At 42.7% G+C, this 21,453-nt stretch overlaps 2 protein-coding genes and 1 long non-coding RNA gene across 4 annotated transcripts; 2 read left to right on the top strand and 1 right to left on the bottom strand.

Annotated features, from left to right (window-relative positions):
- The first annotated feature begins 5,135 nt into the window (after nucleotides 1–5,135).
- Nucleotides 5,136–10,220, top strand: GTF2A2 (general transcription factor IIA subunit 2). Of its 2 annotated transcripts, none has more exons than XM_061447124.1 (5): nucleotides 5,136–5,239; nucleotides 5,752–5,884; nucleotides 6,576–6,680; nucleotides 7,798–7,924; nucleotides 9,901–10,220. In XM_061447124.1, exons 2-5 carry the CDS (start codon nucleotides 5,813–5,815, stop codon nucleotides 9,924–9,926), a joined length of 330 nt encoding a protein of 109 aa, XP_061303108.1. In that variant the 5' UTR covers nucleotides 5,136–5,239; nucleotides 5,752–5,812; the 3' UTR covers nucleotides 9,927–10,220. The 2 variants fall into 2 exon arrangements, with proteins under 2 accessions (XP_061303108.1, XP_061303109.1); XM_061447125.1 differs by lacking the exon at nucleotides 5,136–5,239 and adding an exon at nucleotides 5,311–5,335.
- Nucleotides 10,221–13,719: 3,499 nt separating this feature from the next.
- LOC133265692 (uncharacterized) lies at nucleotides 13,720–14,560 on the top strand. The gene is made up of 2 exons (XR_009742083.1): nucleotides 13,720–14,069; nucleotides 14,413–14,560. It is a non-coding gene; the product is annotated as an uncharacterized LOC133265692 (long non-coding RNA).
- A 4,457-nt stretch (nucleotides 14,561–19,017) lies between these two features.
- GCNT3 (glucosaminyl (N-acetyl) transferase 3, mucin type) lies at nucleotides 19,018–20,362 on the bottom strand. Its single transcript, XM_061447154.1, has one exon. It carries the CDS (start codon nucleotides 20,120–20,122, stop codon nucleotides 19,124–19,126), a length of 999 nt encoding a protein of 332 aa, XP_061303138.1. The 5' UTR covers nucleotides 20,123–20,362; the 3' UTR covers nucleotides 19,018–19,123.
- Between the last annotated feature and the right edge of the window lie 1,091 nt (nucleotides 20,363–21,453).

Here is a 21,453-nt window from a genome sequence, read left to right as displayed (position 1 = left end):
GAGTGGAGATGTGTGTTTTTGTTTACAGCCCTACTACAAGCAGTACTCATTAACTTCACTAGAGTGAGTTTGAATTTGGTGTCTTAATCTGCTGTTCCAGATGCAGAACAGCAGTTCTGTGCACTTCAGCCTGTTGGCCAAAGAGTTTAAGCAGAAGCCACAACAGCAACTGACTGCTGAGTGACTGGCAAGGTATCAGCCTTTCTGAATTTTAAGTTGCAAATTTAGATTCTGTGTTAGTAAATGAAAGCTGTTCCAGAAACCAGCAGGAAATGAGTTCACTGCAGTCTTTCCTGCATAAATATTGGTTGTCATCAGCAGGAACTCTGGTAGTGCTCAGTAGAGCTTGGGAGTTACACAGGTATTCTAGCCATAATAGCAGTTTGCAGGGATATGGGGTACCATTTGCCACCTCTGTGACCTGGGTGCAGCTGTAAACAGTTATTTTTCTCCTTCTTAGTAGCTTCTGCAGTGCTGTGTTTTCACTTTAGTGTGAGAACAACGCTGCTAACCCACCAATGGTTTTAGTTGTTGCTTAGTAATGTTTACTCTGATCAAGGACTTTTCAGTCTCATACTCTGCCAGTGAGGAGGAGGACAGGAAGCTGGGAGGAAACAGACACAGGACACCTGACCCAAACTAGGGGTATTCCATACTACAGCACATCATGCAGAGTATATAAACTGGGGGGGGGGGGTCACCTAGAAGGCCCAGATTGCCGCTTGGGTTGGGCTGGGTATTGGTTGGTGGGTGGTGGGCAATTACATTGTGCATCACTTATTGTTGTTTTCCTTTTCCCCTTTTAGTTTTATATTCTCTTCCCTTGTTATCTCCCTTATTATTATTGGTGGTAGCAGTAGTAGTTTTGTATTATACTTTAGTTACTGGACTGTTCTTATCTCAACCTGTGGGATTCCCATTCTTTGCATTCTCCTCCCCATCCTTCTCGAAGTGGGGGTGAAAGAAGGAGGGAGGGAGGAGCTGTGTGTTTCTGGGTTGCTGGCTGGGTTTAAACCATGCCACTGGTCATCACTGTAGATGAAGCCTCAATTTCTAAAGCTCTTAGATTGGCACAAGACAGCACTAATTTCACTTGAAGTAATTAAGTGAAATTTATTGTTTTTTTTTTTTCTTCCCACAGTGGTATTGAACTTGAATCTGTAAGAGGTGTTCTTGGATTCATAACTAGTGTTCATAGGTTTATCAGGGCAACAATGATGCACTAGTTAATATGTTGCAAAAGTTTGTAACATCTTTTGATAATCACTGCTATTTCCCTATAAGGACAGATGTGTGCAAATACCGATTCAGGAGCTGAGCAATAGAATATCATAGCAAATATATTAAATCTTCACTTTCGGCTTTTATTGTGCTCACAGTTTTGTCTTAATACTGAAAATATCAGTTCTCAATTCCATTAAAAGCTACTTCTCTTATTTAAAAAGATATGGTTATGTTCAAGCAGATTACTTCCTGACACTGATAAATAGCTGTCAAAGATAGTTCCATGGTCAAGACTTATTACCAATTAATCTACTGTCTCTAATGAAACATGTATAGACTCTGAGGGCAAATGAGTCAGATGAGGGCAAATTGCCCATGTATCGAGGAGTTAAGTTTGCAGCTCTGAGACTTTTATCTCAAGATTTAGGTACTCTTATTATAATAGTTTCTGTATAATAGTTTCAAAGAGATTACCATGCAGGCTGTTCTCTTTCAACAGGCCATGCTAATTTCCAGTTACCTTGCATACATTTGATCAGGTCCAAATCTTGCTCTGAAAGCAGAACACAGATGCAAACATTGTCTTTGGGGCTGTCTTATTTCCTGCTTCAGTTGGCCCAGGTTCCAATCAGTAAACTGGACACTTACAGCTTGTTTACTTCTGATACCTTCACAGTGTAGTGTGTGAAAATGCAAACCTATAAACCTTCCTGATCTCTATTGGTTCTGTGTGGGTCTGAAGCAAGATACTAAGCATTCTGATCATCTCGGTTCCAATTTGTCATAATTTAAGAGAGTAGTATTCTCAGTAAAACCATATTCTTAGTGGATGGGCTGTGGTTCTCCTATGTCTTGTTGCTTCCAGTGTGTATAGTGCAGTATGTAATAGCCAGTCCTCTCTATAGGCTGTGCTATCAAATTATGGGTTATTGCCTTTTCTAGTTTCTGAGTTATTCTGCAGCTACATGCTGCAGTAGTACTATTTCTTTGGAAATGTGTATGTGCTCACTGAATGGTTTATGTTCTCTAGCGTAAGTGTATGTTTTTGTGAATGAAGACAGTGCACATCAGTTCTGTCCCCAAAGATAGCAGCTTGAGAAACAGGCATACTAAAGAATGATTCCCTGCTGACCTTTTGCAGCTCATCATTTAATGCTGAGGTGGCTGTTTACAAAAAGCAAAGAGGTCCCAAAGTTATGGGTAACTTTTTGTTGTGCTCATCTTTTTAAATCTATAAAATAATATTTTAATATTTAAAGCCATTAAAAGTTGGAATGCCATACTTTAAGTTATTTCTAAGCCTGAATCACTTTGTGATAACAATATTGTAGGGAATTCACCTTTTAATGGTGAATTTTAATTCGCCTTCTAAAAGTGAAACTTGTGTTGCTAGAATACAGTTTGAGCCCTGTCAAGAAAAGGATTTCATGAGTCACTAATGTGATTTGGAGGTCTCCTTGGTTTGTTTATATGGACGTGTGTTAAGTCAGTAGTTCTCTTTCGTTACTACTGTGCACAGCTGAAACAGACGTTTGGGGCAGTGGCCTCCCTGTGCATGGATGTGACAATTTTGAAGACTGATTTCTACAATGGGATAAATCTTCAGAAGTGGCAAAGATACTTTGGAGAAGGTGTCATTAAAACAGGATATGAATTGGCTCTCAATTGCTTGGATGTTCTTGACGGTATGTGCAGAATGGCAAAGCCATGATCGGTGGGGAAGTAATGGAGAGGGATGTGTAAGGGTTTAGTGCTGAAGCAGATTGAAGTCTTTGAGGTTCTGGAATGTGAAAATGGTGAATTGTGTTTCCAAAAAAGCTTAGAACTAGTTAGAATAATATGTAATGTTCATAACTATGCAGCTTAGCTTTTTTTTTTTCCTTATTTTCAGTGAACAAGTGAAGAATAGTACTGCTTGCTGTGAGGGGCTTTATGCTAAGAAACAGCAGTTCTGTTCTGTATTGCAGTTAGTACACAGCCTGTTCTTGTCAGCATGTTTCAGCAAGGTTTTTGCATTGTACACTTTGACAGCTTAAAACCTTCAACTGTTCATTCGTGTCAGATTTCAAAATTAATTACATGTTGGCGATAATGGAATCTTCTATGAAATTATCTCAGTGTGTCACAGGGAGGACAGTGTGGCATTGGTGCCTACTCCTGTGTCAGCTTCACTGATGTCATCTGCTCGAATATCCGTAGGTAACCCAAAGTAATGGGAGCAGATGGTGAATGGGCACTTCCTAAACTAAATCTGTCACAAAGAATTTTCTTGGTGAAAAGTATATTTCTTCCACTGTCAAATATTTGTATATCCTAGGGATTTATACAGTATTTATTATGTAGAAAGGTGGCTTAAATGCATCTCTTGTCAAAAGCTGTTGTCTTTGGAGAGGAGTTTAATGCTCAAGTCATTCCAGTCATTCTCAGAAGAGTCTCATACAAAGAACAGAGGGGAGAGGGATGATAGGTTTCATGCTTTTTTTTAACCAGTCTTACAAAGATTTTGGTGAAAATTCCTACTTAGTCCTTGTGGATGCAGGTCATTCTCTAGAGGGCTTTTTGTTGTGGATGCATGAAACCAGTGCTTTAATTATACTTTTTAAGGATACCTGGGTTTACTCTAACATGTAAGTAGTATTTAAGTAATCTGGAAAACAGATCTTGCAGCTTTCCTAGCACCAAAACTCTTAAGTTCCTTATCCATATCTCACTTCCTGTATCCAACTAACAGGAAAAAAGGGCATTTGGAGTGAAGAGGGTACAGTTGTGTTACAGGTTTTCACTCTTCAAGCATGACTGAGATCAGGGAAGTTAAAGCCATTCTTTGATCAACTAAATTTATTTTTCTTATTTTGCAGTTTGGACTGCCAGGGTCACTGATTTAAACATACCGATTGGTTTTTGTTTTAGTATTGAAAATGATCTGAGGAGAAGCTACTGTAGTGTTTTCAGAAAGTCAAGTTCTGATTTTACCATGTTCTTTACTATAGCTTGCTAAGCTGCCAGCTAATATTTCTGACATGGAATTCCAAGTTAATAATTACAAAATGAAACAGATGCTTACTTCCCCTCTGGCTCTGCAGGCCTGCTGTGTTTTAGACATCTGAACAAAGTCATCTACTTAGAAAGCCTGAGCAGTGATATAGGGTGCTCTGCCAATAGAATGGTAGATGGAAGGGTTAGGACATTGTCTATCGGTGTTGGTAAAGTCCAGTGTGTGATACAGGCAATGTGCAGTGTTGAACAACCTGAAGTTGCAGTAGTCATGCAAAAACATGGGTTGTGAATCACAGATGACACAACTGGCTTAACCTGTTCTTCACAGATATAACTATTTTCCTTTGCCCTTCAATATCAAACTATGTCAATTCAAGACTCTTCACCTACCTCTCAAGAATGCCATGATCCTTTCTTTTAAAATGAGCTTGTTTGTGTTCCTGGGTGTCCCAGTGTAACATGATGAACGTATCTCTAAATGTGCTAGCTGTTAATACTTACCGGAAATTTTTGAATTAGGAAACAAAATAAATCCTATATGCGAGAACTACCTTTTCAATGTTTCATTTTGCTGCTTAGTCATACATTGGTAATAAGAGTGTCTTTCCGTGACTGCATACGGCACCACCTCCCACCTCTTCACATTTGACTTCGGTTCCCAGAGCACTGTCGGTGCTAGTTCACTACTGCGGTGGAACTGAAGCATCTTGGAGTTGAGTATTTCGAAGGTGTTCGGCAGCTGTAACGGGCTCGGCTATCCTGGCAGAGGAGAATGGGAGGGGGTTCAGTCACTGAGGAGGTAGAAGGAGCCTCACCCCGGAGCTGCAGACACTGAGCTGTAAGTGTAAGCTGTTCACCCTCACCTGCAGCGCACGATCTCGGCGTTCAATGGGCTCAGTGAGGCCCGGTTCCCGCCGCTGCTTCCGGGGACGGGTTGAGTCTGGGTCCCGACCTCGCCGTTCCGCTTCCGGGTGACGGGCCGGCGGAGGCGCGGATGCTCTTCGGCTGCTCGGAGCGGGTGAGGCTGCGGCCGCCCAGGGGCTGCCCCGAGCAGGAGCCCCCGTCCTGCGGCGCTGCCCGTGGCTGCTGTGCGGCGGCCGGCGCCATCCGCCGGGTTCGGTGGGGGGGTAGGGGTGGGGGTACGGTCTGGGGCCCGGCTGTGGCAGCCGGCCCAGGCTCGGTCGGTGCCCAGTGCTGGCCCCGAGTTCCCGTGAGGTTTCCCGGGCGCGCCGTGGGGGGCGAGGAGCTGTTCGGAGACCGAGGGAAGGGACGGCGGGCAGTGTCAGCCTGTCCGTGTGGGTGCAGAGGCCTGTCGGTGTCGGCCCGGCAGGGACAAGGTTGCCTCCCTCCGTGTGCCGCATTGCTGGTCTGCTCGTTGTTGGTGCTTTGTGCTCTGACCTCCCGTATTGTTAGCGGGGGCTTGCGGAGCGATCTGTCAGTGCTGCTTGCTCTCACCGTGCAATGTACAATTAGGTCTCTAGTGTCTTTAGAGGTTTTTTTTTAGTAGTATTGTTTTGTTTTAAACGACAGCGAGCGCACAAGAGCAGTGGATGGTGAGGAGGGTGCCTGTCCTGTCCCGCCCCAGTAAGCCATGGCCTATCAGCTGTACAGGAACACCACGCTGGGGAACAGTCTGCAGGAGAGCCTGGATGAGCTCATACAGGTATGTGTGGGGCCCGGGTATGCAGTCAGCTTAATAGAGAGGCTTGTTACTCAAGCAGCTTTGTGGCTGGTATTGGGTACAGTACAGCCAACGGCTGGAAAACCTGAATGAAATCAAAAGCCTTTGCTACTCAGTTGTCCTGATAATTCCTTTTTTTTGACATCCTATATGAAGGAAAATGTTTTCCGTAGGATGCGTAACCTCCTCTTGTGATGCCCAGTGAACAAACATCAGGTTAATCCGGAACACTGTGACTGATGTTCTGCACCTCTGGTTGGTTTCAGTTGATATTTACCAGATGAATTCTTTGTGTAGCACAAAAATCACATTGACACCTAATTCCTTTTCTCAGATTTAAAACAGGGAAAAGGCAGTAAAATTATTCTTGTGTTGATTATCCTTCTGGAGATCATAGAATCATAGAATAGTTAGGGCTGGAAAGGGCCTTAAGATCATCCAGTTCCAACCCCTCTGCCATGGGCAGGGACACCTCGCACTAAACCATGTCACCCAAGCCTCCAGCCTGGCCTTGAACGCTGCCAGGGATGGAGCATTCCCGGCATCCTTGGGCAACCCATTCCAGTGCCTCACCAGCCTCACAGTCTGCTGCCTGGGAACTTTGTTTTGAATTTTTACAGCTTTTTTGAGTTTACTTTGAAGTAACGCTAACCTGTTTTTATAACAACTTCAGTCCCAGCAGATCACCCCTCAGCTGGCCCTTCAGGTGCTACTTCAGTTTGATAAAGCTATCAACTCGGCACTGGCACAGCGCGTCAGGAACAGGGTCAACTTCAGGGTAAGGTAACGCTATATATAAGTTCTTCATGGGGTGGAGTAACCAAGCTTTGGTGCAGAATGCCGTTAAAAGCTGAGCGCTCCAAGCGAAAGTTCAGGTCTGTCTTGACTCTGAAATAGTGAATGCTGACAGGTTTATTCTGTATGCAGTTGTGAGGCTTGTTATTCTCTTACTGTGCATTTGATCTTTCAAATGAATGCAAAGGCTATGGAGAGATTTGGTGGGTGGATGAAAACAGGGGAAGAGGGAAGTGCTTTGATGAGTAGCACTGCCATTCTTAGTGTCTTGCAGGTGGGAAGGGAGACTTGCTTCTCTTAGACCTAGCAGAAGTGAGATGAGGCCAGATTTTCAGCCACATCTGTAATGCAGAGAGACTACAGAGGTGTACATCTGCCCTTGTACAAGACAATGGTCATTTTGTAGCTATTTTCTGTAGGTATCAGGAAAAATAAAGTTTGTTTTTCTCAGCCAGCCACCCTAATGAATGCCAGATAGCCAGCACATTGTAAAATGTCAATTTGATTGTAATTTTAAAGAAAAATCCCAAACCAGTTGTTAAATTATGTCCTCAGCAGTTGATGCAGAATACATTAATGAAGTGAGCTCTTAAGATTTTTAGATATTTAAACCACACAAATATGTTAAAAAGAGCATAACTACTTTTTTGTAACCCCCTTATGTCACATGGGTCAGTTCTGTCATGATTTTTTTAAACTGGTTTTATTTGAAAATTGCAGAATTCCCATCTTGTTACAATTGCTGCTGTAACTGATTCTTTTTATGGCCAGTGTTTTAAGAAATTGTGTCTGATTCTGATCCTTTACACACATTAGAAAAGTTAGAAAACTCTTTAACATACGTGTGAAGCTTCTCCTAGGATAAACCGTAATGGTCTTGGAATGGTCTTGAGAATTTCAAGACCATAATGGTCTTGAGAATTTCAGCCACTGGAGGGCAGTTCTACTCAGAATTACTGCTTACTGAGTTTGCATGCATTCGTGTTCATTGTTGGCTTTATGGCAAGCCTAATGGTAGAAGGGATGTGGTTCAGTAAACATCATATTTCCTGTTACTTTTGGAATGCAGCCTACAGAAAATGTCTCTTGTCTCTTTAAAGGGGTCTCTGAATACATACAGGTTCTGTGACAACGTATGGACATTTGTACTGAATGACGTTGAATTTAGGGAGGTCACTGAACTTGTAAAAGTGGATAAAGTGAAAATTGTAGCATGTGATGGAAAAAGTAAGTATGGAATATGATATAAATAAACTGACACACAAGACTTGATCATTTATAGAAAGCTTTGACCAAATGTTTCATTAAAGCTAGGTTGATTGTATTATTCAGACAAAAGTAGTGCTATGCACTCCCTTCTACATATGATAAATGCAAGAAAATCAAGCTAAATGCTCCTTGACTCATAGGCACTGAAACGGGAACGTGTTAAGAGACTGCTGCAGACCTGGTGTTGGGAAGCATGAACTACTGGAAAAATTGGAAAGTTATAGCAGCCTTCCAGTATCTGAAGGGGGCCTGTAGGGATGCTGGGGAGGGACTCTTCATTAGGGACTGTGGTGATAGGACAAGGGGTAACGGGTTAAAACTTAAACAGGGGAAGTTTAGATTGGATATAAGGAGGAAATTCTTTCCTGTTAGGGTGGTGAGGCACTGGAATAGGTTGCCCAGGGAAGTTGTGAATGCTCCATCCCTGGCAGTGTTCAAGGCCAGGTTGGACGAGGCCTTGGGTGATATGGTTTAGTGTGAGGTGTCCCTGCCCATGGCAGAGGGGTTGGAACTATATGATCTTAAGGTCTTTTCCAACCCTAACTATTCTATGATTTTATGATTCTAAGTAATCTTCATTGAATTTCTGTAGGGAGATTTTTCTTGTATTAACCTGGTTGTGAGAAAAGCACCATGTTTTATTGAATTCAAGGAAAGCCTCTTCAGTCTGAGCAACCACTTGTCAGAGAAAACTAAGCAGTTGTCTGCTGGATTTGATCATAGAGGACATGACAAGTTTATGCCAGCATTTGCAAATAATACTAAAATATACTGCTCAACAGATCCACTGTATGTACACTGCTTATGGGAGTTTATGTCCCATATCTGCTTGGCTGGATTACCTTTGTCAGTGTTCCTTGAAATTCCTTACCAGAAGAAGTAATGTAATGACTTTTGTGGCAGGTTGGTTTACAACTTTTAAAACCATCCCTGTGGCAGAGTATCGCTAAAGATGTAGGAAATGGTGTCACCTGTTTCACCACTGGGCAGCGATGTGAAAAGGAAGAACTGAGAATGGAAAGGGCTTTATAAATATACTCTAGCCCTCTGAAACAGATTCCTCATGACTTCCTGGTACTGGCGTGACTACAAGTCATAGTTTTAAAGAATTGACAGAATTTATTGTTTGCTCAACTTTTGGTATTAGCCAAGCATATAATCTTACTCTGTTTATTTTTTGTGTGCCTATTATAGCTAGTAGAAGAAACCTTACTTTGCAAGTACTAACAGTTTTCACTCTTGATAAAGGATGCAAATCAGATTTAAAGAATGGGGTGATTTAAAGTTGCTGTTAACATTACAGCCGTTTTTCCCCACAAGCAGCTGACTTGCTAAGACACATCATAAACACTGACTTGTCTTTCTCCATATGTGTCATGTATTTTTCCCATAGCTCTAAGAACAAGAAAGCAGTGATGATAGTAATACCAGCAGTTGCACTGGTGTTAATTGGTGCTTCTGACAAAAATTCAGAACAGAGAATTGCTGAGTTATTTTATGAAGATCATGCTCATTCCTGCATCTATTTCAAGATGTGTAATGAACTATAACCCACACTCCATAGGAGCTTATGCTACTGGATGTGCAAACCCCTTTCTCTTTCATAGGCTGTGTGATTTAGCCAGATGTGCTTGTGGCCTTCCACAGTAAAATTGTTTGTGTATCGCTGCAAGTCAGAGTAGAGCTTATTGTATTTTTAATGCCTTAATAGCAAATGATGTGTGTGCACAACCTTGAAGTTTTGTGGTGGCTAACTGAATGTTGCTAACTGAAAGAGCTCAGGCAGCATGTCCACCACATCAATAGCAGTAGGGTAGGTACAGAACATGTCCTGAAATGCTTGGGGAAGGTATAAGAGAGTGAGTATTCTCTTTAAATTATACTCAACTGTAGTGGATGTATGTATTACTTACCCTTTGGTTTTTCTTTCCTAGACACTGGTTCCAATACTGCAGAATGAACAGGACTGGAATTTGTCTGCAACACTTCAATATGCAGCTCTTTCTGGAGAGAAGCATGGAGAGAGACTGTTCATTCTTAATTCTTGTGATGCAGATGTGAGTTAGTCCATGCTAGGAAGTCTCAGAATGACGGCAAAAGAAATACCTGTAGCATTTCTTCAGTTCACCCTATAGGGCATGAATACAATATTACTTTTGGGGTTTTCTTAAATTAGAACAGATACTGTTGGTTTGGTTTGGGTTTCTTTTTTTGTTCAAAGTAATTTCTGTAATAAATTTTTATTTAAAAAACTTGCGAATGAGTGATCATTGGAAAACTGTCTAAAGCCAATCATTAATATATTTGTTAAATTTTCTCAATATTGTCTAAGTGTGTTTAGAGTCATGTTGCTAATGCAGAGGTCATCCACTTACAGGGTTCTGAGTGCGGTTTCACTGGTAAGTATTGCAGGAAATGGCTGTTTCGGGATGGAGGAGGAGATCAACAAAAGCAACTGATGCTGGCCAGTATATTTGTCTGTTTGTTACTGCATCTTTCTATCTATAAATTTGCCCATTTGGTATTCTCAGCTAATAGTAATAATACAGTAACCCAAGTATTAAAGTTATTGCTCAGCTAATCAAATTGAAGTAATGAAACTGAGTCTCCTAAGATTGTTTTAGATCCTCAACAAATGTAGTGTTGCTTGGTTTATTGTTTTTCTAATTTTTAATTTATGTGGAATACATTTAGTGGGACACCTGGCCAACAGGATTTCAGGGAAGGAGCCGAGTTATGAATTTTTAGATATCAAATAGATAACTTTGTTCTTTTTAGACTTACACATTAAATAACTCCAATCAAGAAACCCTGAAAATAGTTTCTTCACTAGAAGTATGAATATAATATACTGACAGCTTGTTTGGCTGACCGGGACTGTTCCAGTGCGGTCATAGGAATGCCTGTTGCTTCAGTACTGTCAAATTCCATTTATTTTTGACACTAGGCTACTCAAAGACCACTAGAAACTGGAAACCATACAGAAGAAAAGTCAAGGGGTAACTGTTTTCAGATCAGTCTAAATCTTTAGTTTGTGATGAAAATGGAGCATAATTTTACATCTGAATTAATGAAATTAAACTTTCCTCTACATGTCAGTGGCCCAGTCAAATAATTAAAGTAATAAAGTTTTAGTGTCTCTCCTAATGCCTTTCCAGACTGACATGTTACAGTTCTCTAAATCCTACGTTTGGACATGAAACTATATATATCATGTTTGGTTATCTTCCGCTTCTCTCACTTCAAGTGAGAAAGGAGTTCACAAACTTGCTTGCAAGACTGTTCTAAGTATTGTGTTTACCATGAATTTTTTTTGGTCTTATATCTATGCCAAATGTCCCTCACTACAAACTGCAGGTTGGTAAGTAACCATTTTTGAAACCAGAACAACAGAGTTGCTCTCATTTGAACAGCACACGACCTATCTGTGGAGGCTGTTATCTTAAAGGATGTAAATGTATATCTGTGGTTTTCTCTTTTTCTACATCAGACTCAACCTTCTATGTTTACACACTTTTTGTTCTCTAATAATTATGTGGTAAGCTGAATTGCAGCCCTTGCAAGTATAAAAGTTTGTTCTGGCTCCAACTCTGCTGTTTCTTCCTCTCTCTGGACAGAAACTTCTCAATCTCCAGTTGTCTGTAGCCTTTGGACTCCCTCCCAGTGTAAATGATTATATATCTTATTTTGTTCCAATTAAGTTTGCATTAGCATATTTATTATAGCATTTTTCCATTAAAAGCAAATTTAATAGAGTAGCACAATTGTACTGATGATGTAAGGTTATTGTGTGGAATAGATTTATGTTAACGTTTCGTTTGTACTTCTCTATCAGACTTCTGTGTTTCAGCAGTCGCCTACTACTACTTCAGCGCTCCCAGCCTTAGTGCTGCCTTAGCTGTTAACTGAAAAAGAAAATAAGGTAATGAATATATATATATATATATACACACACACTAAGAAAAAATACAAATTAAAGGAAGAATGATTTTGTTGACAAAGATGTCTCCTACTTAGTAGTTGGTGAAATTCAGACCAATGTGAGCAGGAACCAGAAATGATTATGTTCATAATTTGGGACAACTTTACTGACTTGCTTAAAAAAAAAAAGCAGTGGTCTCATTGAAGCTCTAGATGCGGTCCTTTGGAAGGAGGTGATGGGATACTCCCTGTGCTGATGCATAACCATAACATTGAATTGTATACCCTACTTATGTGGTTCCTATTCAGTGTGAAAACAGATTTGACTATTGCCTTGCCTTGAAAGGAAGCATTTGAAAATGAGATGGACATTCTGAAATGGATGTAAATGCTCTGTACTGGAGTCTTACTGTACTGAAACTGCAAATGCTTAAGTGACACTGATGATCAGCTTGTTTTTCATCCTTAGTTAAGTGAGTGGCAAAAAGTGACACAGATGACATATATTAAAAATATATTAATATATGAAATAAAATATTATGGATGCTTCTGAACTATTCTAAGACTTTTCCTTTTGCTAATAGTAATGTAGTCTTAGAAGAAATACACAGCAACTCGAATGGCTGGGGATAGGAAACAATCTGTTCCTGGCCACAGTGATTGTGAAGGGACTGTGTGCCGGGGGAACCTGTGTGATTTAGTCTGTGTGGAAGGCTAGAGACCGTGCATAAATGGAGAGTAAGGGAATGTTTTAGGTGAAATAACATGAGTAAGAAAAAGTGGATATAAGACATGCTTCTGTAATGTAGACATTCCCTTCCTCTCAAGTTGAAAGTCTGAGAAAGCCTTTCACACAAAACAAGAAAAGTTATCAAACACAAACAGCAACTGAAGAAAAGGCAGACAAGAAGGTTCATGTACCCTGAACTTCTTGTATTGCTCTGCCTGGCTAATGATTGGTCGTATTAGAAGCTTTATTTCATAGCTGGTTAATGTTTTAGTATCACAGATTAAAGTTTTAGTTTATAGGCTAGCTCTGTTTGGTTATGCCAAATGCATTAAGCTGTTGTTCTGCAGACTAGTTTTCCACTCATGGCACAATCCTTAGAATCATAGAATAGAATAGTTAGGGTTGGAAAGGACCTTAAGATCATATAGTTCCAACCCCCCTGCCATGGGCAGGGACACCTCACACTAAACCACGTCACCCAAGGCTGTCCAGCCTGCCCTTGAATGCTGCAAGGGATGGAACATTCACAACTTCCCTGGGCAACCCATTCCAGTGCCTCACCACCCTAACAGTAAAGAATTTCTTCCTTATATCCAATCTAAACTTCTCCAGTTTAAGATTTAACCCATTACCTCTTGTCCTTTCACTACAGTCCCTAATGAAGAGTCCCTCCCCAGCATCCTTATAGGCCCCCTTCAGGTACTGGAAGGCTGCTATGAGGTCTCCATGCAGCCTTCTCTTCTCCAGGCTGAACAGCCCCAACTTAAAACATCCAACTTATAAACATCCTTGTTTTCCGTGTGCTCTGTATTTAATTTACGAAATACTTTCTTATGAGTTTGACTTACTGTTTCTAAAATGAGCTTACATACACATCTTCCATCTCCTTGTCTGTACAGTGTTAGGCAATGCAGGTATCTGGTATTTTTGCATATGTGGAATGTTTCTAAGGACATGGAATTCAAAGTTGGATGCAGACAGACTACTGAGTTTACCTGGGTACGTAAAGAATACTTGCACTTTTGTGATCAATGCTCTCTATTCAGCAAAATTGCTTTTAAACTCACCTGGCTTTAATTTATATTTTATTTCCAAGTGTTAACTTTGCCATCTCTTTAGAAAACAGCTCTTGAGGCATAGTGAGGTGCAAATAATTCTTGGGAATAACCTTTCTGATGTCTTGAATTGCTCCAATGATGCCTTGGAGAAAATCTGCTTTATGGGATGAAGACTGCTCACTGCAGGAGAAAAGCTCGCCTGTGCTTCTGGAGGAATTAATTCCTGCAAGCCTCAAGAGCTGTTTAACAGAAGCTTTGACACTAGCTTGGTAGCAAGTGTCACATTCTTTTTGGTTTTAACCACATTTTTTGGATGGTGTTTGTCCCAGCCCCAGATCTGCTACTTCTATGAAGGCTGTTTCAGTTCATCGAAGGAGAAGGGAGCAAAGAGAAGGTAAGGGGATCTGGTGCCATTATTCTTCCTGCTTTTTATTGCTTTGCTTTCCATAATTTTCTTGCCACTTGCTATTTTTTGTGTTTGAATTTCAGCTAATCCCTCCACATTCATATGTTTAATGTGCTTGGTGGTTTTGGAAGAGATGTTGAATTTACTTACACCTAAAAGTGTTAACTGCACTTTTATTATACTAAGCTATTTTAATATCCAGTGGAAGACAAATCATCTTGCTTGTTTACAGCATCAGCATACTTGATGCTGCCTGTTTGGTCCTTCCTTGCCTGTAGTGGTATGGACTGACTCATTCATTTGGGGATTTTTGTTGGTTTTTTTTCTTCAGAAAGGTCCCAGTTACTTCCACCCATCAGTAGCAGAACGTAAAAGATACCTTTGCACCTTGAACTTAAGCTAGAGTGGATGCTTCTATTTAGAAAGTAAATTGGCTAGAAGAAGGTGAAGAAAAGGAAATAAACACCAGTACAGAGGTGGCTGTGAGTGACTGCCTGTGTTTAAACATGGCTTCTGAGAAAAAGGGTTCTGTGAATTCCACAAGTGTGCAAAACCAGATGTTATCTGAAGCAAGCTGTTTGCTCATTCAGGGATGTCAACACCTGACTTTAAATGTTATCAGAGAGACACAAATTAAAGGAAAGTGTGGAGCAGGAAGGACTTGAGATGAATTCCCAGAAGACAAGTTTAATCAGGATCATTATGTACTTTTACACAATGACTAGGTACCATGAGGTAGATGAGAGTTACTCGAAACACAGATACTAAGGATCTCAGCAGCTTAGAGGATAGTGTATCAGTCAAGGTGTTAGTGACTTGGTTTTGCTTTCCTGTACTCCAGATGTTCCAGGGGCAGGGAGCAGGAACATGATAAAAAGCATTTTAACTTTATTAAGCTGTACTGACAGATGTGGACTTTTTCTTCACTGTAACTTAAAGGGTGATCTTAGGAAAATAGCTTTGCTGAAAGATAAATTTACTGTATAAATAAGTTCTTGCGGCTTAATAGGTTTTAAGTCACAAATCTATTAATATTTTGATTTTTGCCTTCTGCTAAAAGAGCCTGCGCCCTTCAAGGAAGTGGAAAATAGTTCACTGAGAGTCTAGTTAATGTTTCATGGTTAGTGCTGATGCATTCAGAAGGAGAAGAACACCCCTAACCCTGTTCCCTGAATCAATTTTACTCTTGGCTGCAAGTACTTTACTGATGTTTTGCTCTATAGGTCATGTTTGCTTCTAGTTTTTCAGAATTTATTCCCGGCTATCCTCTGAGTTTATTTCAATTGACTCATCCCTTTAGAGACTTCAGAGATGATCACGTATGAAAGAAATGCAAAGCAGCCAGGAAACAGACCTTCCCATCTGGAGTTAAGAGCTGTTCATGGACCCATCTACATTTAAATACCTATTATATCAGTTTCAGCTCCCATTAGGTTGTTCTTGTAAAAGTAAAGGAAAAACCACTTGAAAATAAAATATAAATTAAAGCCAGGTGAGTTTAAAAGCAATTATTTGATTTCAGAATTATAGTTTCAACTTCCTCCTGTGCATGTTGTGAAAGATAAATGTCAACTTGCAGTATATTTCCTCCTTGAACAACTGGGAGCTTGTAAAAAATTCAGGTTGCTAGTTAACAACTGGTTGTAGACAAAGGTGTCAGAAGTAGATTTTTTATCTAGTTTTCAATGGAAAAAAAAAGGTTTTATTGTGGTTGTGTGTTTTTGTGGTTTTGTTTGTTTGTTTTTTAAATCATAGTAGTTTTATCACTGGATAAATTTAACACTAATGTTTCTGATATGACTATTTCCATTTTGGATAGCCCAAGATGTTACTGATTAAGCCTATATGGGGTTTAACCTATTGTTTGGAGGTGATCCTATATTGTGATATGCCAGTGCTACTTTTGGCTAAAGCTTGTCTTGCTTTATTTGAAGGTTGTTCTTTTTTCAGTTCTGCAGCTAACTTGGGCAAATTCCATCCTATCTTTGTGCCCTGTTGCCAGTTTTCTGAGATGCTAACTATCTTAGTTCTAAGATGCTTTGAGATCTCTGGAATACAATGTTCTCAGAGTCGAGTGACATTTTTTTGTTGTCATTTGAAATGGTAAGGAAACATAGGTTTTTGTTTTTTTTTTTTTCTTTTCTGTATTGCTGCTTTGACATGTGACTGTACTCATAAACCTGACATTCCTCATGTCTTTGGAAGAGGAATTGCTGAGAGTATTCCTTTGTAACAAACTTTTTGTCTTAGTTCACCTTCTGAGTTTGTTCTTTCAGAAGAAACTAAGTCACTACTAAAAGAAGAGGGTGAATTGAAAATAAACTTGCACAAAGATACACCTTTGGTTTTGGAAACAAATAATCTGAGATAAATCGTGGGTAACAGCACCAACAGAAACTGAAAATTTTCTTTGAATCAAAATTGTTGAAGTTTACAAATTGTTTGCATCTCCAGATAATGCCAGAATTTGTTTTCATACAAATCGGTGATCTCTGAATGGAGAAGGCCGCATAGGCTATGTTCTTAGGTAACTGCTGTCCCTCTAGTGTGTTGCCAAGCTGTTTTTTTTTTGTTACACTGGTTTCACTTGAGACCTTCCTGTTCTATAGGCAAGCTCTTTCAAAAGTGCATAAATGTCTAACCAGGAAGAGCATAGATTTCAACATGTAACATTAAAAAAAAAAAAAAATTTACTTTGGCTTTGCCAGAGACTTACGGTGGAACAGATTTGAAGGGGTGTCTTTGTTTTCCCTAGAACTAAGTATTTTTGTCTGTCTCTCCATTGTAACCTTTTTGGTCAGGCAGTGTCTGTCAATAACAGAAGAAACACTGTTATTTAAATAGTATGTACAAGCAATACTTTGTATTTCTGAGAGAAGAAACAGCTGAAGAATTAAACATACAGAGTGAAGGGAACAAAAACTGTTAACACATCTGTATGTAATTTGTAAGTATCTGTCTTTCTTTACAGGTGCTTTTGTAAAATAATAAGGTGCCTCTTTTCAACAGTGTTTCACTATTTCAGGCTGGGATTCTTTCCACCCCCCAAACACCTTTCTGCTTTCTGTAGGTGATCAGAAGGAAATTATTTAGATATTGCCAACATCCATTTCATGGATGAGTTTGCTTTTGATGCAGTTCCTTGCAATAGGAATAGAGGAGTATGGGTTATTTCTTGTTTTGTTTTGTGTTTTTTTGGTTTCTCCCCCCCCCCCCCCGCATGAACATGTACCTTTTTGCTCCATTTTCCAATGGAAAAAAACACTACTCTGCCATAGTCAGAAACACACTGACCCTGCTCTGCCTCATTTAGTCCAGAAGCTTGAATGTATTCCAGTCCCCCAATGAACCACTGGCAGTAGTTTACCATTTGGGGCTAATATGTATTAATATAAAGTAAATGAAAGAGCTCCAACAGGCATAATCAGATTAGGCAGCAGTGGTTAGATGCAGCTTTCTATGTTGGGAGACTTGAATTCTTACCCTGAGTCAGCAGAGTTTTGTTTGTTCTAAAAGAATGTACTGGACATGGAGATATTTGCTATTTCATGTTGAATTTGCTGCTGAAACCATTTTTAAATTCTCTATGTTGCTATCAGGTTAGCATAAAGCTTCCATCTCTGTTGTAACAAACGTCTGTTCACTTTACAAACATTTACATTAACAGAAGTGCGGAAGAGCTTCCCACTGGGACCAGCAATCCTATTACTTCATTTGCTCTTTTTGAATGAACAAATGCTCAAGTGATGCCTGGGAGCTTCTCTTGCCAGCAGTTGGAGGTTTTGCCTATTTTTGCTGTGAAGTCACCATATTTTAAGAATTGGAATTTCCCAACCAAGTTTACGATGTCTAAACCCTTGCAATAACGCACCTTTTACATCAGTTACTTCCTCTTCTCATCCTATTTAAATAGTTGTTTTAAATATCTGTGTGACTGCAGTTGTAACTTCACCTAAATGTAGCCTCATGCTACAGCATTGCTTCAGGTGCTATTCTGTATAAATCATTATATATTCCAAATTTCCCACCAGAGACCTTGAATTTATGAAGGTGTCTTCTGACAAAAGGGGGGGGGTGGGTGGGTGGTGGTAGTACAAAGACGACTGAATTAATCCCTCAGCATTAATAGGTAGTGAAAACCTTTTGGACCCATGGAAAGTGCCTGGCTTTAATATGAGAAGGTGGGAAAAATACATGCAGGTGAAATACAGATGTTCACAAATCTTTCTTTCAGCTTCTAGAAACTTTGAGAAACAACAATGTATTGGATGACTGGTTTGTTCATCTGAAAGGCCAGACACACCACTGGATATGGCAATTACATTACTAACTGCCTAGCAAAAGTCTCTTTCTTTGGAAGAGGAATATGACGGAAAGCTGTTGGTTTGCACACCATAACCTACACAATCTCTCTGCCCCCCCCGCTTCTGCACCTGTAACACCGGGGCAGGCATGTTCAATCGGTTTAATGGCTCTGCCTAGAACACAACCCGTTCTCCTCAGAGGAGGACAGGACACACAATGCCAAGGAACCATCTATTTACTGTATTTTGGTTTATTGAAGGATTTTTAATAGTATTGGCAGACTAGACTTTAAGGCAGTACAAAAGCAGCTGCCAGCTGTTTGGCTCAGCCGTGCAGCAGGTGCGGTGTAGAAAACCAATTACCATTTTAGTTTCAGCTACGGTTGTAGCGGGACCCGGAGTCTCCGCGGCCCGTGCCCTGGCCCCGCCTGCCCGCAGGCTGTGTGAGGAGAACAGGACACCGTGCGGCTCGGTGCGCGGCCCCTGTCCCTCGGTCCAGGGTCCCTGGGCGCCCGGCCCGTCCCGTCCCGTCCCGACCGTCAGTTACCGCGCTCGGCCGCTCCCCGTCTCCTCGGGGGACCGCCGTGTGAGGAGACCCTTCCGCCAGCGCGGGTGACGCGCCCGCGCCCCTCTCGCCTCACGACGCGACGCTCCCGCCTACGGCGCGGCCCCTGAGGCTCCGCCGCTGGACGCGCCTGCGGAAGGAGACAGGTGCTGGCGAGGGTGAGGCGGCTCCCCTCAGAGCCCCCTGCCGTAGAGGGCCCTGTGCCGCAGGTGCTCCTCCAGACACTGGATAGCGGCGTCGTCCACCAAGGGGTCGAACTTGTTGGCCAAGAGGTGGTGCTGCTGGAGCATCCAGGGCAGGTCGCCCACCCCGTAGATACAGACGGCGCGCTGGTGTCGGCCGGTGCAGGGCGGGTAGGGAGCGCCCTTGCTGGTGTCCCCCTCCAGGTACTCCCACTTGACCAGGCGGGGCAGGGCGTTCATGTCCGAGAGCTGGAACTTGTCGTTCGGCGGCATGGCGCCGGGCACACCGGGCACACGGTTGAGCGTGGCCCAGACGTGCTCGTCAGGGCTGTAGGTGTCCTTGGCCCACTCGAGGAACTGCTGCGCCGCGGGGTCCTCGAAGATGTGCTGCACGAAGGCGCGGGTGACCACGACGTACGCGTTGCCCGTGAACATGCGGTAGTCGTGGGGCGGCGGCAGTTTCTCGGTGGCTGTCCGCGAGATGACCTGCCCCACCTCGTGGTGGTACTGCCAGCGCTCCCGCTTGAGCGCCGACGGCTTCTCCGACTCCATGCTGTTCCGCCCCTGCAGCACCTTCAGGGCACGCACAATCTCGGCGTTAGTCTTGATGGGGAAATCGGTGCCGCAGGTGTTGAGGACGTAGTGCCAGGGCATGGGGCTCTGCAACAGGTCCTGCATGCAGTTGAGGTCGGCCTGCAGCCGCGACCAGGAGGCATAGACGACGTCTTCCAGGCGGCTCGCCACAAAGACGTTGGGGAAGCAGGCTACGATGGCCCGCACGGCTTCCTGGAAGGCGGCTGGGGACTTGTTGTCAATGTGGACGCAGTAGACGTTCTGGGGGGCATAGAGGGACCGCAGGAGCCGCTCGAACATCTCGATTTTGTCATGGATGACCATGGAGTAGGCGATGGGGAACTCTTCCTCTTCCTGGCTCAGCGGGAACTCGATGAACCGCCGGCTCTCCTTGAAGGCACTGCAGTCCTTGGCCATGTCCAGGTACTGCCCCGGCGTCAGGGAAGCCCTTCTGTTGGCGACCTCCAGGTTGCTGAGCTGTGCCTCCTGGATGGCCCGCACGTCCCCGCGGACCACCCCCGAGCAGTTGATCCTCCTGCCGGGGGACAGCTCCAGCGCTCGGTACAGGCGCTGGCGGCAGCGCGGGTGCCCGGCGGGGCAGGGCCGGGTGGCGCCGCGCAGCGCCAGGGCGGCGGCCAGGAGCAGCGACCCGAGCAGCACCGCAGCGTCGAGCAAGCCACGCCACGGGGAGGAGGAGACTTCCTTTTATTCGCCTGCTATTCAACTGCGGGGACCCGAGATCGCCCTGCCACTGCTCGGACCACCACGCAGGGAAGGCAGGTAGCCGGGGTGACTCGCGCGGCGGAGTCACCCCGGTACCTGCTTCCTGCGTGGTGGTGAGCAGTGGCAGGGCGATCTCGGCGTACCCGCAGTTGAATAGCAGGCGAATAAAAGGAAGTCTCCTCCCTCCCCGTGGCGTGGCTGTTTGGCTTTATCGACGCTGCAGGTGGTTGTGTATCTTCTACGTCTGTTTGAAAGAAGGTATTTCATCTTACCCTTCCTTGTCCAGCGTGTAACACAAGGAAACTTCCTCTAGAATGCAGCCCCATGTAATGCTTTCTAAAGACTTTACTAGATGACGTTAGGACCTAACCTGTTCAGATCACTCCAGTTTGCAGGTCAAGGGGGTGGCAGCAGTAGTGCCGCAGTGTAGAAGCCCAGCTGCAGCAGGCTCTCTGCTGGCCTGGAGCTTTTTGAGCTTTGGTGAAGAATTACTGCACAAGACTTTGGATAACTGATCAAAGTAGAATCTCTGTTTCTACATTGGAAGCAGAGGGTGAAGACAGAGACCATGGTTTATAAATAATTTACCACAAAGTGTCCTCTTGAAGGAGTGAAAGAATATAGGAGGGGCGTCAGGACCTCTTACATATACCTACATAGACATCCTGGCTGACTATCACTTAATAGAAAAAGAGGGTTTAGCCACTGTGGGTGGCTAAAATACACCTTGTGTCATGAAAAACAAAATAACATCCTCTAAGTTGTAGTCCTGAACTACTTTGTAGTTTGAATCAAACCTGGTGTTTGGTACCATGTTTGTAAAGGGGCGCTTTTCTTAACAGTTTCAGTGATGACTCAACATTTCTAAGATGGGTGTTCTAAGACAAACAAAGGTTTTATTTTTTTCCCTCCTTTCTCCAGATGTACCAAGGAGCCAAACTCACAGAATCTGTAGCTGGACTGAGGACTGTTGATGGAATTAGAACTCTGCACAGGTTCTAGAAAACAGCAGCAGTTACTTCCTC

The sequence above is a fragment of the Pezoporus flaviventris genome, unplaced genomic scaffold (genome assembly GCF_033815535.1).
Source record: "Pezoporus flaviventris isolate CSIRO_AGI_PZ_B2104156 unplaced genomic scaffold, CSIRO_AGI_Pfla_v1 ptg000006l, whole genome shotgun sequence".
Lineage (NCBI taxonomy): Eukaryota > Metazoa > Chordata > Aves > Psittaciformes > Psittacidae > Pezoporus > Pezoporus flaviventris.
This window is presented reverse-complemented; position numbering and strand designations above follow the sequence as displayed.

Coding starts and splice junctions, on each gene's coding strand:
- GTF2A2 (XM_061447124.1), top strand. CDS start 5,813: ATGGCCTATCAGCTGTACAGGAACACCACGCTGGGGAACAGTCTGCAG. Junction 5,885..6,575: donor GCCTGGATGAGCTCATACAG/GTATGTGTGGGG, acceptor TAACAACTTCAG/TCCCAGCAGATCACCCCTCA. Junction 6,681..7,797: donor GGAACAGGGTCAACTTCAGG/GTAAGGTAACGC, acceptor GTCTCTTTAAAG/GGGTCTCTGAATACATACAG.
- GCNT3 (XM_061447154.1), bottom strand. CDS start 20,122: ATGGCCAAGGACTGCAGTGCCTTCAAGGAGAGCCGGCGGTTCATCGAG.